Source organism: Chaetodon trifascialis, chromosome 3 (assembly GCF_039877785.1).
Source record: "Chaetodon trifascialis isolate fChaTrf1 chromosome 3, fChaTrf1.hap1, whole genome shotgun sequence".
Lineage (NCBI taxonomy): Eukaryota > Metazoa > Chordata > Actinopteri > Chaetodontiformes > Chaetodontidae > Chaetodon > Chaetodon trifascialis.
The window spans coordinates 18,286,882-18,303,518 of record NC_092058.1 but is presented as its reverse complement, the minus strand read 5'-3'; the positions used below and the strand labels follow the sequence as shown (position 1 = coordinate 18,303,518).

General features: G+C 42.5%; 1 protein-coding gene across 2 annotated transcripts in view; it reads left to right on the top strand.

Annotated features, from left to right (window-relative positions):
* Positions 1-6,167: 6,167 nt before the first annotated feature.
* The window catches only part of LOC139350657 (leucine-rich repeat neuronal protein 2-like), an 88,627-nt gene continuing 78,157 nt past the window's right edge, over positions 6,168-16,637 (top strand). Inside the window, exons 1-2 of one of the 2 annotated variants that reach the window (XM_070992170.1) lie at positions 6,168-6,497; positions 12,043-15,528. In XM_070992170.1, coding sequence (XP_070848271.1) covers positions 12,450-14,816 — 2,367 coding nt within the window. In that variant the 5' untranslated portion in view covers positions 6,168-6,497; positions 12,043-12,449 and the 3' untranslated portion in view covers positions 14,817-15,528. Of the gene's footprint in view, positions 6,498-12,042; positions 15,529-16,637 lie in introns of those variants that run through there. The other variant, XM_070992179.1, reaches the window with a different exon arrangement.

Here is a 16,637-nt window from a genome sequence, read left to right as displayed (position 1 = left end):
ATTTCCCATTTACATAAGTTGCATAAGTTGTTTGATACTGTGTTTACATGAACATGAGGACAGGTGTGTTTACTCACCGGTCCTCATGTTGCACTTATCACCCGAGTACATGGTGTAACACCAGTTGTTCTGCTAGTCTTTCTCTGGAATTAGCTGCAGTGTTGCAGTTGCAATAGAAAGAGGCTTTTTGTCCTGTCCTTGAATGTGGATCAGCAGTTTGATGACTATAATGTGATGTGGATTGTGAAATTAGTCTCACGCTGCCCTTAAATCTTCATTAACAGACACTGACTGATAATGTTTTACGCTCAAAGGTGCCATTTATGCTCCATCTATGAAAGTCCACTTTTAGTTTGCTCATTGAGGGACATACATTTGCAGGTTTATCTGTAATTTGTAGCACTTAGTTATTTAGAAAGAAACAGTTTAATTACAAGCTGAAAAAAGAAAATGTGCTTTATAAATAAATTTATTCACAAACCAAACCCATGTAGCATTTAAATAATGATTGGCATGAAATGGCACCACATACTAATAGCAACGAATGATAGGCATAAAGTAAAAAATTCCCATTTGTGGATGTCCAGATGGAGGTGAATAATGTGAGACTGGCTGAGCATTTAGAAGTTAAAGTAAACAGTGAAGGGCTCATGGGCAACTGGACCATCATATTTGTAAAAACTGATGAAGAAATAGACTGAATTAACGATTACAGATGGACCTCAACATATAATCATCCTAATCTAGTCTGATATTTTAAGTCCTGTTAACATAGAACCAGAAACCAAAAAAGTAGATTTGAGTTTCATTAGAATAAATCTTCTGGACACCTTGGATATCGGTACCCAGTTTCATGGCAATTCATTCAGAAGTTGTTGAGGTATGTCAGTCTGGACCAAAGTGGTGGACCAGGCCATACTGTTAACACGGAGCCAGTATCTACTGCAGGTTTCCATATAATGCCATGAAGTGTCATTTCCAGTACACACATAATCACTTCTGGGCAGCACAGCCAGTCCTTGCTTTTAATTGTTTTTCATTCTAAAAATGGTTTGAATGTCAACAGCAAAGTGTTATCCCTGCCAACAGCTCAGTGCTAAACTACTTGATAATGCAGAGTGAAAAATACCAGCCCATTGCATGAGAGTTTCAGCAGACTGTGGTTCATTCAGCCCATACCGTAGTCTATACTGTTTACTGTCTGTTTTATGTGGCTGCATCACTGTTGCATCATTACTCATATGGCTACGTATTACCCCCAGCTACTTTATCAAACCCACTGTAAGCAGGGAGGACATCTCTGGTGCTGCAGATTTCATATGTGGGCATTTTGAAACATCTGCTCGGATTTTCTTTTATGTCAGCAGAAGGGATTTGAATGCAGTTGGAAGAAGGAAGTAATGGAGTCAAAGTTTGGCCAATATTTAAATAATAACAATATAATAACACAGTTTACAGTCTGTGCATGATAGGTTTGTGAGTAAATGGCCTCAGTGTTAGATGTGCTACCACATCTCACCACCAGATGGAGTCAATAAGTCATGCACAGTCCATTTTGGTCTATTTTGTAAGATGGTCAAGAATATAAGACGATTTATTCCTGGATCATATCGTTCACCCTCTAGCGATGTCATCTGCTCGTTGAAATGGGCAAAACTTTTAAATATGCCGCGAGCGAAATAGGTTTTAAACTGTGAAGCTACAGATCTTCTTCCTTTTCCGCTGTAGAGACAAATAACACTGAGCTTACTGAGCCACAAACCAAACTCTTTCACCATGGCAACCACGCACAGGGACGCGGCAGATAAACACAGACCTGTTGCCATCTCCCACGCAATACACACAGCACACAGCACACACACACCCATAGACACACATGCACATGCCTGCATGGGCACGCACACACATGATGATTAATCATAACTAATAACGTTGTCTTTGTGGAGCGCTGAAACATCCATCTGTATAAAAGGACATCCGACAACATCTCAGTGACACTGTGTGAACATAACACACTCATTTCTATTTTCGGTTCTTTCCCGGCGAGGGAGCAGGTGTGATTAAGTTGTACAATTAGCAGTGGCTCTCTACAGTGTGGGTGTGATTTTTCTTGAACCTCCTCAGAGATGTAGCAGTGCATATTTAAGGCATAACAAGTGTTTTATTTTATCTTCTGTATTCGGCTCAGAGAGTGTTAAACTGCACAATGTGATGTCACACTGCACATACTGTCAATAAAAACTTGATCAAAATGTGAATATTGTGCAAAATGTGGGCAGCAGTCAGTGTTCACTTCATCTATCTCTGCTCTCTCTCCCCCTCCACCCTCGCCCGCCCCCACCTCCCGCCTGCTAAAGGCAGGCTCCTCAACAAGCCATCGCTCTCAGATACTGCTGGGCTTGTCACCATGGCAGCAAATTCTCAATCACTTTCTCCTGGCCGTGTTTTCACGCGCACACATGCTCGCGCACACATTTAGCTGTGAGGTGGGAGGGTTGTCCTTGAGTCCTTGAGCATTCCCAGGTCCAGCTGGAGAAAAGTCCACCTGTGAACTGAATCCAAACGCTGTGACAGGGAAGAGATGCTACGTCGAGCATTGGCACGCCACGTTTTCAACACATGCAACCACATGCGCTATTATGTGCACGCTATCCTAAAAACAAAGAGCCAATTTATTAATAATGCCAGTGAATGTGATTTAGGACCTTGGCTATCTGACAGCTGAAAACACACTCTCAAATATTTGTCACATGGTGCTACAAGGATGACTTTAATTCTGCTTCCTACCCTTTAAATATGAGACACTGTGATACATATTTCTCTGTACAGATTTCTCTAAAAGCATGTTCTTCATCCAGCAGAACCATTAAGGAACCACACTGTAGCTCCAGCATCATACATGATGCTGTATCTTCAGCCACGCTGCAAAATGAAAGTGTTAAAAAAAAGATTTGAACAGCAGACGTGACTTGAATGTTCACGTGTCTGTGTTCTGTAGACGTCGCAGGCAGCTGACGTCAGCTCGTGAAGATGAAACTAACAAACAGAGAAAAAGAAAGGTGAGATAGAGGAAGAAGTGAGCGAGTCGGGAGAGATGGGAGGATAGGCAGAGCTGATTTTCTTTCTCCAATAAAAGCGACAACCCCCCAGTGTTGCTATGGCGACCTCCTCTCTCTCCCTTCCTTTCAGCGAGCGACCACTTATCCTTGCTGCCTTTCAGTCAGCAGGGCATGTGGGTGTGTGTGCTTTTGTGTGTTGGCTCCTGAGTGAATCAAGCAAATGAAGGGGAAAGCCATTAGAGAGCCAAGTCAGACACACATGCGCGCACCCACGCACGGACATGTATACACATACACAATTAATACACATTAATATAAGCCCACAAGCTGCAGACATGCTTCATGCTTTAAGTTAGCTGACTCCTCGATTCTCTTCTTCTCTTTTCTTTTGCTCTTTGGTCTCAGTATATTCTGCAGTTACTTCTCTCTATCCTCCTTTTCTTTCCTTCACAACCGCTCTGCCTAATATTTCAGTCATCACACACCCACTCAAGTACACACATATTCTCTCTCTCCACTTCCTGTAAATGGGAACTACACTGAAAAGAAAAACCAGGAGGACATATAGGGGCCTATATGAGGCTGTCTGTCATTTTTATCCCCATTAGCGAAAGGTCAGTGATCATAAAAGCAAAAGGTGAATCCTATACCATAAAACAGAATCGCTTTGTCTTTGCACAGGCCCTCAGTTTTTCTATTTAACTCATAGCTCTTGTTTTCATGCTGTGGAGGAACTGCTCAAAGTCTGCATGATTCAGCGTCAGCACTGGTGTATTTTTCATCACTGACCAGAGGCTGTGTTTCTACACCTCCCTTCACTCTTCACAAGCACTTCATTTAATAAGCTCTCTTAGTGCTAAAATAAAAAATGCATGTCCTCATGCAAGTTTCTGGCAGCTGTCAGCACTGTTTAACCCAGTAAAGACTCCGGATGTCATGCAGAATATCCACGTAGTCATTGGTTTCCACATCTGCTGATTTAAAGATGTGATTCGGCACATGTGGCCTCAGAAACCACAAATGGCCAAATATATCTGTGTGGGTAAGGTAGCAAAGACACGTGTCCTCATTATACAGTTCTGTGGCCACAGGTAGAATATTTTGCACACATGAGGATTGGGTTGTGATATTTCTGCACTTGCGTACAACTTAAGAAGTGGTGCTGTGCAGTAATACAGATGAGAAGTAGTAGAAGTAAAATAGCTTTGCTTTGTAGAGTCTACTCAGTAAATGTGTTTAATTTTGTCTATAGGATTCTTTCCACAAGCATCCTGACACACACGGACAGAGACAATACTGAAGCGATAGAAGGAAGTACCTTTAAACCTGCATTAACAGATATTTGACCACTTGGGGCTAAAAGCAGATGCACACTTACCACTCACATGTTATCGTCGTATTGAGTGGTAACATGTTAGCAAATAGTTGGCTGTGTATTCATCAATATACAGAGCAACATTATCATTGATTTGGAGTCTTGCTTTTGCCCACATGGAGATTATAAGGCCAATATTGACTTTTAGTTCATTTAACTCTGTTTTTGGTTTTCACCAGCTCCTGAAGGAAATATGTGGCTCTTTAGCAGCTAACTGATCCACTATGTTCACCACCTGGTCACTTTTTCTGTGGTCGAGTGTTACATTGTTAATATAAAAAAAACATTGATTACAGCAGCTTTAAAAATGACATTTGGTAATAACAAAACTGAACCAAGTCCTGATTCTGTGTTGAAACCTATCACACAGGTAGCAACCAGATTTACGAACCAATGTGACATTCGCTTCAGTGTTGCATGAGCTCTCTACCTCACCCATCATCACATTTCACTGCACTAATTTGACAGTGCTTCAAGTCACATTTACTGTCAACACTCACATGTTTGCCGCTGCTTTAACTGCAGGTGCTCTTTGTACAAACTGCCGCTTCAGTCTCTACCTGTCTCACGCCATTTGTATGAAGTGCAGCGTGTCTTTTATTTCCAGGTTAATTACCACAGTGGGTAAATTACAGTGCTGCATGCATGCGTGCTATTTACTGTATCATGTTCCTGCTGGACTGCTGCAGCCTGGAGCAATCTGCAGAGATGAGTTATACCTCCATCCCAGTACAGTCAAACTATATTGCCTTCATCATTTTCAATATATAGCCAGAGTAATGACATAAGTTATTCCTTACAGAGCAATGGTGATGTTATTGAAAATATATGTATGCTGCAGTAACCCTGAGAGCCTCCCACCCTCTACACACACACTGGACTAAATGACTGTTCTTTCTTTCATAAATTACCACCAGCAGCCACCACCTGTCAATTTGGCATCATACAGGAGCCGTTGGAGAGAAAACACTGAGTCTGCTGCAATTGTAGAAATGTAATAAACAACTAAAAGTGAATTCACACTCCCTCCTCAGAACCAGAATGTAAACAGTACACACATTGCAAGTGCTTCTTGTGTGTTTGCTAGTCAGTGACGTTTTAATTACTTTATCAGTTTCTATATTGCATTGTTTTAATGATACACACTTTTAGGCATACCCTTAGGGTAAGGTATGAGAGCTTTAGTGAGCTCAGAGCACCATTAGAATAAGGCTCATTAAAACCTTATTGAAATCTGAAGTTGTACGAGCTCACAAAATGATAGCACAGTAGGAAGCTGAGATGTGAAATCATGCTGTGCAATGTGCACTGTAGGTTAGAAAGGATTTAAAGACGATTCCCACATTGAAAGACAAATGAACTTATTCAACAGGTCTGATTATTGAGGAGGTGAAACACGACTTCGGCCCAGAAGGACAGTACAATTAGCAATGCACTGATACTGTAATAAAGATACTGCAATACAGAAACAATGACTGTCATCACTGAAACTGTGTCTCTCCTGCTGCTTTGCAACCTGCTATCCATGGCCCAGCATTAAAACCAGGTCTTTAATCTGCAGACGATGGCAGAAAACTAAAATGCCACCAGGAGCCAAAGAAAACTTCTCATCCAGAAAAGTAACACAATGTAAGTAACACAAATGTTTTTTCCTTGGGCTTGTCACACAGGAAAAGAGAGCAGGAGGGAGAGAGTGAGGCAAGCAATAGAAAGAGAGGAGGAGAGATGAGAGGGACAGAAGCTCTGCTGCAGAACACACCTCATCTCCATTTTAGCTGGAGGGTGAGAAAGAGAGAGAGAGACAGCGAGAGAGAGACAGCGAGAGAGCGAGAGAGAGAGAGAGAGATTCAGTCTGTGCCAATTTGCTCTTCAGCTCCAGTGACAGAGAGGGGAGAGCTAGAGAAGTGATATTTCAGGAATCTTAAGAGATCCATAAACATATGACTGAGAGGGAGACAAAGACAAAAACATCCCGACATGTGCAGCATTTGCAAAGAAAGACTGACAGCAAATGAAGACAAGAAGGACGGACAGGGAGACATGTAGCCCGTGCTTCAGCTGCGGTAAGAAACCTGAAATACGTTGGCAGAATTTTCTCAGCAAACTGGACATCGCAGCACTCACACAGACATGCAGTCATTCATGCACACAGTCTCTGTGAGTGAAAGCAGTATTGATTCAAAGGTGTAGCAGGTAGCAGGTGTGTGTGTGTGTGTGTGTGTGTGTGTGTGTGTGTGTGTGTGTGTGTGTGTGTGTGTGTGTGTGTGTGTGTGTGTGTGTGTGTGTGTGTGTGTGTGTGTTAGAAATGGAGATGCTTGAGGGGGTCTCTTCGCAGAGGGGGCAAAATAAATCAGAAGTTAGCATATATGTGTGTCTGTGTGCATGCTGGAACAGATTCAGCTGCAGGGCAATGTGTCTTTATTTTTTTAAATCAGTACTATTATTATTAGGATCTGCATCCAGCACCTCTGTCATAAATCCCTCTCTCCTGCTGTCTAAAGCCTCCCTCTCTCCAATCCGCCCTGTTCCAGTGTTTCTGTGTCATAGCTTCACAGCACAAACAAACCTTATGCAATGGATCACTTCATGCAAGCATGTGTTTCTTCATACCTCTTATATTGTTCTATCCATTATTCCAGTGCAGGTTGTAAAAAAGCTTTTCTCTGGCTCTCCCTTTCTGTCAGAATCAGAAAGGCAAAGCCAAATTGGAGCTGACGGAGAGGCACATTTGATTTTAACTTCTGGAGAAGGTCTGAAATAACAAAGACTTTTAATTCCCGCATGTTTTCTCATCTACATGGGGTTCTGAAACCTTTCAAGCCACTGACTTCCAGATAGTTGCCTAGTAGAGGATTGAGACCACCACAGTGCAATCAATTATCCCATTAATTGGTTGCCATCAAGGATATATATAGGAATGTGAAGCAATGGAGGTTTGGCATATATACGCAGGTACTTGGTGTGAGCAGGGGAAATATGCATGAAAGAATAATGTTCAAAATTGGTTGAAAGAAAAAATTCCAAAAAAAACCTTTCAAATGGAAATGTGGGTAGATTAGGTATTGATCCAGGAACTTTCACTGTATCTGTTGGGTTCAGGACGCATATGAAAGCAAGAAAATCCAGACAAGTGTGCAAAACTCTGGTAAGCTGAGCAGTACATTGCCATGTCTCATTACTACTGTCTGTGGTGAGAATGTGTGTGTGTGTGTGTGTGTGTGTGTGTGTGTGTGTGTGTGTGTGTGTGTGTGTGTGTGTGTGTGTGTGTGTGTGTGTGTGTGTGTGTGTATGCATGTAGTTGAGGGTGTGTGTTAGTACATACGGAGGGCTGGAGGGATGGGTTTTTACTGTTGTTCTGTTTTCATTTATATTGTTTTAACTCTTGTAAAGCACTTTGTGTTGCATTTTACTGTGTATGAAAAGTGCTATATAAATAGAGTTTGATTGATTGATTGATTGATTGATTGATTGATTGATTGATTGATTGATTGATTGATTGATTGATTGATTGATTGATTGATTGATTGATTGATTGATTGATTGATTGATTGATACAGCACATTGAGAAAAGTAGGTTTGAGAGACTTACATTTCATTAGAATTCCACAATAATGCAAACATGCACATCTGCATAAAGGCTTTGGCCTGGCTGTGAAGCTTCCTGTGACTCAGGAGTGAAGTCTAATGAATTGCCTCAAGTGATGTCACATGAGTCAGCATTGTTGGGGCTGAAGACTACAAGTTTGAAAATGGAAAAAAATAAAAAAATAAAAAATCTTTTGTTGTGGAGTTAGAAGGAAGTAAGTTTACCAGACCTCTGTAGCCCACTCCTAATCTCTACCTGAAGTTAACAAGTCCTTGCTACATTAGCCACTACTAGCATAACACAGCAAAATCTCAATTTGAACTGGTTGCAGTTGAGTTGTACTGTGGGTAATCTAGGTTTTGGTGAGGAAGAGGAATGTGTGGAGAGTGCAATGCTCAGTCTTTGGAGTACTGTTTCAAGAGTATTCATGACATGGATGGACTAGTGGGATCAGATGAACTTTATGTTAGTGTCAGTGTGATTTCAAAGTTTCTCATTACCTGTCAAAACTATGAGAGGAAACACACAACTTATTTACTGTGGGATTAGCAGAAACATGAGCTGTACTTGTGTCACTGCTCAGCTGTGACTGACTGACATGCATCTGCATCTTTCTTTGAAACCTTAACATATTTATGCAGCATAAGTCCTGCAACTATTTACATGTAGTTGAAGAACCATCTCTTCTTCCTCAGTTGTTGACTGGAGGATCACATCAGATTTTGGATTAAGGTCAGTGCAGCTTCATCTTTTTGTTGCTGTTACTCATCCTTGTGTGGCTGTGAGTGCTGCTTTGGATAATATGTGAGCTACTGTGCAGTCATACAGTACATACTTTCAAAGAAATCTGAGTCAGAGAAGTCAGGGAAGTAGTAATGGCCACTAAGAGCAAAAATATTCTCTATTTATCCACAGGACAAGGGGATTGTGGAGAGCAGGGACGACACAGTTATGAAAGCCGCTGAGTCATCCAGATCTATTTAACTTTCTTTTCCTGAATAGTTCAAATTACAATGCACATACACACATCAACAGTCCTGCTTTCCTGAAACTGCCAAAAACACTGTGAACTTTTGAGAGCAAATGACAAAAGGGGGGGACATCAAAATTAAATGATGAATCCATTATTGAGCAGGTTGCCTATGAAAAGATGAGAGAGTGAAGTTGAAAGTGAATGGCTGATAGAAGAGTAAGAAGAGTCCCAGGAGGTAAGAACTGCTCCTGTGTTTTTACTGTTATGGCTCCCAAAATACACACAAAGTCATGTGAACACGCAGAGCTCACTTTGTGCTGCACATGCAATTAAACTACATGGTGTTTGAATGCTAATAGCTCTTCTCCTCATCTCAGTAACTGTGCTAAATTGAATCTGTCGATTCGTTCTCCTTCCTGTTTGTGGAGAAGACTTGGCAAGCTTCTCCCCACACTTTCTCCTCGTCCCCTAACTGGCATTAAAGCCTGCACAGTTGCACAGTGCTTCCTGTTAGTCATGTAGATTGCAGACCTCTGTGGCAGTTTTATCACACCAGCTGCCTGGATGGAAAGGGAAAGGTGAAAAGTTCATCGAATGAAAATTTTATTTATAATCCTACTGAATGTCATCACAGAAAACAACCTCATTTGGAGAACACATACTGTAGAGATTAATTCAAGAGGCAAGGCAGTTTTGCAGCTTCAGACGTGCAGTCACGCACGTTTCCTCAGTCCAGTCAGTGTTGTTTCATCTGTGTTCTTATCAACTGATACACAGATTGGACCAAAACAAATTCCTAAGTAAATCTCAAAAAACTGAGACAGAGTGAGGCTGGGAGATTTGTTTCCATGGCAACTACGCAGTAAGCCTCGCATGGCTTCTCGGCATGTGTGTGATACCAGCATCACATAATACAATTCATGTGTGTCCCACAGAATATTGTTTTTTCTAATCAGGGTGACAGGAAGCATCACACTGAAGACAAAGGACATTTAAACATCATTCTGCCAATATTGGCTCAATTACAAGTAAATTTAAATAACTATGTAATGAGTAATAATGTATGATAATGTAATAATGTAATAATGTACTTCAACCGATTAACTACAACCCCCTTCTTTGTGCAGAAGCCCAAAAATGACCTTACCAAAATCAAAACAAAACCATAACTGTTGTTGAACCCTTGGTCTTAAAGCCTCTCTTTGATGGATCTCTAAATCATCCAATGTCTCTATGAACATGACATATAAAATCACAATGATGTGGCTGATCATTCACGTAAGACTTCCACACAAAGGGGGATCAAAGTATTGATGAATAGTTTTAGCATTCCTGCAGTTCTGTAGGTGCTGAATATTGATTATATTAGAGGTGGATGTCCTGATGAAGCTGGGAAACTTAAAGCTGCTAAATTGGTATTATTATATAAACAATTTATCAAACGAGATGTCTAATGTGAAAGTACTTTCAAACCCATAGAGACTCTCTGGAGCCATTCAGCTCATTTCAGCTCATTAGTTTGGTTTTACGACCTATAACTTTGTTGTGATTTACTCTCACAGCTCTTATTAGTGTAGTTTTAGACTGCAGCAGATGTTTTCAGTAAAGATCCCTAAAAACTCTCTGTGCACCACCTTCTCACCACCACTCGCCGTTAAACATGGTGGAGTATTTAATAGCTAACATGGCAGATACTTTTCTCAGGAGTTGGTGGGAACATGAGCTAAAAGGACTGTGAATATTGACTTAAATTCACTCATTGGATCGAAAAATAAACATTCATGCATGACATGTTGCTGTTGATGTTGCTCTTCATCTGTAAATAGGTAGTCTCATACCCAGACCTATCCCTGCAGTGCTTGTCAGCACTAGTGAATAGGCAACTGTGTGCTAACAAGTTTGCATTGTATCAGTGTTGTGTTTACATCTTGTCATGCTGCCCATACTGGCTGAAAGACCAATAAATGAAAGCTTAACGAAACTAAAAAATGACGTTTTTATCAACTGTACCTTAATAAACAATAACTAAACTAACATTTTGGCCTGTACAGTCACACTTTATTCTATGTATTACATCATTTAAAATGTGCCGTCGAGAACAAGAGGATGCTTGTTAGTCCGATCATCAAATTTCTCCCCATAGAGTGTTTTTGCACTACAAGTCAGCTAATTACTGGGATGATCTCATTGCTGCCAAATGACTACGATCCGTTAATGTGATGGTGTTGTACCATGAATACTGAGCAGCACTGTCAGGCACGCTGGATAAGACAGTCCAAATGCTGTAAATGTAAATACTGATGTGACTGGTGTGCTTCGTGTGTTTCTGTGTGTGTGTGAATGTGTCTGTCTGTACAGTCACACAGTCTTTCCCATCATATCCTTAAGTACAGAGCGCTGATAATATAAAAGATCCTTGGGGTCTTTTTAACTATTACATAATAAATAACATTTGTGGGACACTATGTTCTAAAAGACACTGAATGTGAAGCGCAGGCATGAAATATTAAAGTGCTACATGATTTCATCACTCCTGCATATTTACCTATTCTCCTGTAGGCTGAAAGAAAGACTGGGAATTACAACAGAACACGTCCTGCTTCTTCTTCCTGTCATATTTTCTTACTTTTCCTTCTTTTGTTCTTTACCATGATTGTCTGCATTTGTGAATTAGTCTGTCTGCATCTACAATCAATGCTAGCTCTCCTTTGGGAAACAGAGCTTCCCCTCTATGTGCTTTTTTCTCTCTCATGCTCATCCATCTTCTCTTCTCAACCTCTCTCTCGCTCTTCTTGGCTGCAGATTATTTCTGCTTTTCAGAATTTGAAACATACATCCGTGCAAACTCTGTGACCTTGCTAAGATTTCTATTGTATTTAGAATTCACACAGACTTAGTTTAGAGTGAGCACTGATGTACAATGCTTTAAAATGCATTCAGATTTAAGCGACACGTTCAGTTTTAAACAACTAACTTAGTATTTGATTATTTTAGCTCTGTTTTTCTCTCTGAATCTCTTCCTTTCTCTTCTGTGTTTCTGACAAAACAGTGAGCCGCTACACTGCGAGCCATGAGTCCTCCACCTGTGGCCAGGACATGAGATCGATGGTGTGACAACAAAGGCTGTCATCGAGCTACAGCCATTGTGCAGCCCCTGTTCTACTATCGCAATCAAAGTTACACATTAAAACACTGTTGGTATAACAGAGTCGTGGACTACAAAGGGACCATACACATTTGAGTTTTGTTTGTGTCTAAAACATGCTGTCAGTATAATCACTTTTCTAAATGATCACACTGAACCATCTTGCCTACCTTTTACAATTTGCACACACACCTTGAAGCCGTTAATAACTTGACTTTACACACATTTCTGGTCCAGATGATTCGTCTCACATCCTCATAACACACTCTTCCTCACCTTGTCTGAATCAGCTCCTGTGACCTGTAAGGATTATGAGGCCGGCTTTAGTGTTTCTACAGACACAGTGTCTCCTATGTGTGTTCATCGGTGTATGTGTGCCTGGCGCAGAGGGCTCGCTACCTCACACGCTGCCATGGCATGTCTCCTGCCCGTCGCGGTGTGTGTGTCAGATCAAACCATGGTTCTCCCCTGATTCTGTCTACCATGAAGCTCCCACTGTGGACTGTAACGACCTCCTGTTGACCAAGCTCCCTCTCCCCATACCCACAAACACACATACCCTTCGCCTGCAGAGTAACCTTCTGTCTGAGCTCGACACCGTGGCACTGCACGGACTCCCCAACCTCACCGACCTTGACCTTTCTCAAAATCGCTTCAGTCGTGTGAGGACGATAACTCAAAGCTCCACTCTGCCCTCTCTGCTGTCTCTACACCTGGAGGAAAACCATCTCAGCCGTCTCCCTGATGCCTCCTTCTCCTCACTGCCAACTTTGCAGGAACTCTTTCTCAGCCACAATAACTTACACTCAATAGCACCCGGAGCCTTCTTCGGTCTGGACTCCTTAATGCGTCTGCATATCAACAACAACAGGCTCACCACTGTTGACCCTCGGTGGTTCAGGGCTTTGCCCCGCTTGGAAGTTCTCATGCTTGGCGGTAACCCCGTGGAGGTCCTGCCTGAGCAGGGCTTCCTGACCCTGAAATCCCTGCGGAGTCTTGTTCTTGGTGGTATGGGTCTGAGAAGCTTGGCTGAAAGAGCACTTGAGGGGTTGGAAGGCCTGGAAAGCCTCTCCTTCTATGACAACCTGCTGACAAAGGTCCCCACTCAGGCCCTAAGGAGAGTGCCAGGACTGAAGTTCCTCGACCTCAACAAGAACCGTATCAAACTGATTGAAACAGGGGACTTCCGAGACATGATCCACCTGAAGGAGCTCGGCCTGAACAACATGGAGGACTTGGTGTCCATTGAGAGAGCTGCCCTGGAGCACCTTCCGGAGCTCACCAAGCTCGAGATCACCAACAACCCACGACTGTCCTACATTCATCCACAGGCCTTCCTCCAGCTGAGCAGGCTGGAGAGTCTAATGCTCAACTCCAACTCTCTGAGCACTCTGCACCAGCACGTCATGCTCTCCCTGCCAAGTCTTCAGGAGGTGAGCTTACACTCCAACCCATTACGCTGTGACTGTTTGTTTCACTGGGCCGCCGAGGAGGCCCCTCACCCTCACATTGAAGACACACAAACAGACACGCGAACACCTCGGGTGGTGCGTTTCATTCAACCCCAGGCCACTCTGTGCTCTGAACCCCCAGAGCTGAGAGCTCGCAGGGTGAGAGAGGTGTCCTCCAGGGAGATGTCGGCCTCATGCCTCCCCATGATCCCTACTAGCTCCCTCCCCTCTTACGTTGGGGTAAGAGAAGGAGGAAAACTGGTCTTACACTGCCGAGCTCTTGCAGATCCACAGCCTGAGCTGTACTGGGTGACTCCCTCTGGGATGAAACTTGGTCCTGCACCGAGCCAAACATCCAAAGGTTTACCGGCTCCTGCTCCCTGCTACAGCCTGACAGCCTCTGAGGGATTCAACCACACATCTGCCTCCAGCAACTCTCCCAGCCAGGCTCCAGATGATACTCCCTGTAACCCCTCCAAACACTACCGGCTACTGCCTGAGGGAACTCTGGAGCTGAACAAGGTCACCCACAGCGAGGCAGGATTGTATACCTGTGTAGCTGAAAATGCACTTGGAGCAGATACACGCAGTGTTACTGTGGGTGTGCATGGCAGAGAAAAGAAAAGAAAGAGGGGGATGGCAATGAAGACATATCCACTATTTAGAGTGGATGCCAGGTTGGAGGTGAGGGAGGTCGGACAACATTATGCTATCCTGTCCTGGCTGAGCAGGCGCAATCTCCCATCAACGCGTCTGTCCTGGCAAGCCATATACTCAAACGCACACACGCCTACATACACCACACGCGTCCTGGCTGGTACACAGAGCTTCAACCTGACCCACCTGCAGGCGGAGACATTTTACCGAGTGTGTCTACATTTAGGGATCAGCGAGGGCGCCAAGCACGCCAACAGGAGATCAAGAGAGAACCGAAAGTCTCAGTGTGTTTCATTCAGGACAAAGGATGTCCCAGAGCCTCAGCCCAGCTTGCAGCTAAGCCCAGAGCTGACCTCCACAGCAGTCACACTACTACTCCTCGCACTCATACTGCTGCTGCTGGCTGGCCAGAGCTGGGACACTGATCCTGAGGGGGCAGGAAAGCACCACAGCACCTTCCTCCAGGAAATCAAAAGTCCCAAGGCTCTGATCACCAGTCAAAAGACAGAAGGGAGCAGCGAACATCAGCCAAAGCAGAGCGAGAAACTGCTATTACATCAGGACTGCTGAAAGAATTATGTTTGTACCCACTGAAATCAAGAAACACTGACACACACGCACACACGCACACACACACACACACACACACACACACACACACACACACATACATATGTCAAATATACACTTTGTGAATCACAGCTAGAGAGAGAGAGTTGTAGAGCAGAGCAGCGGTGTAGAAAGAGATTTGTATTTATTTTATATACCGTATAAAGTATATATTGACATTGTTTCTGTGTTAAGATGTATTGTAAAGAATGCCTAATCCCTAACCAGGGAAATGAAACTGGACAATCATACTCCTGCCGCACAGCGAGTGAACACAGGAGAAGCAATCTGAGCTGCCGACAACCACTGGACTGAAACTAAAGAAAATCTGGTTCACTCCAGGGACAGATATTTACAGAGGAGAGCAGCTCAGACCTCCAGGGTATTTGTCATGTTTTTTTCTCTACATGTTCCACAGGCTGAACCATACTTTCTCCAAGCTGATGAAACTTGAGACTGATACTGAATGAAAATCCTGCATCGATGTAAACAACCTTTTTGCTTAGCTTTCAGTACCTTGGACTGGGTTGTCCATCTTGCAGTACATATAAACTATACTCATCCAGATTCCCTGCCTAACATCCTCTTTCAGTATAAAAGTGATCTAAAAGTGATTGTGTTAAATTCTATTTTGAGCTATTATACAATAAAATCTTTTTAATTTACACAATCTTACTGTTTATTTCTGCTTTCTAACCACAGAAGATTAGATTATACAGAAAATCTAATGATACCAGGGTCAAATCAATAAACACTTGTGCAAGCGTGGCATGACAGATGAGTAACCTTAAACCAAACTCCCTACACAAAAGTCACATATTAGGGATTCATCTGCAGCCTCAGCTGTTTGCTCATCTGTACACAGTCGCATACTGCTCTGTGGAGCAGTACAAATAAGTATGACAATATCTCAGGACATCTGACACTGACTCAGTAAACACAGGGCACAGTGTGTCCCCTGCTGGATAAGACCTGAAACTGAGCAGAGGGTTAATGGATAGGTCTGTACAATACCCACATGCCCATTTGTATGTCAAGTTACTGGTCACTGTAATCATTCCACTTGATTTGACTAACGTGCGCTGATGATGCCTCATAATAACTACAGCAGAAGAACAATCACAGCAACCAATTCCTCTGTCTGTACATGTCATGTGAGTATTGTGTTCAGAAATGTTAATCTATTATAGGTACATGTGTCCTTATTACCAATTTACACAGTGGATATGAGCTGGCTGCACTGGAGCTTTTGTGGGTCAGAAGTGTGAAACGAGCTGTAATTTTTGGCATATTCATACTTTAGTTATATTTGCTGGAGCTGAAGTCAGTCTGTGATCACACAGTAAGGAACACAAGGCTCATAAGGAACCTGTTATCACTCCAACTGACTGTCACGACACTGAACACAATGTTATTCTCAGTGGTCAAACGTAAGCAACTACATTTACTCTAGTACTGAAGTTGAATACATTTTTGAAGTACTTGTACCCTACTTGACTATTTCAATTTTATGCTACTTTATACTTCCAGTACATTTCAGAGGAAAATGTGCACTTTTACTTCACAATAATTAGACAGCTGAACTTACTAGTTACAGGTAGGTAACACTTCAAATTAAATTTGAGTTGCAATGAAGTATTTTTACATTGTGCCGTTGCTCCCCTTACTTTAAGGTGCCCTGCAGTTTTATCTAATACAAATCAATACATTTACATTGAGCTCTAACAAATGTTGAATCCTTTCTTTCCTCATAAAACATTTGCAAAAGCTAATTTTTAAAAC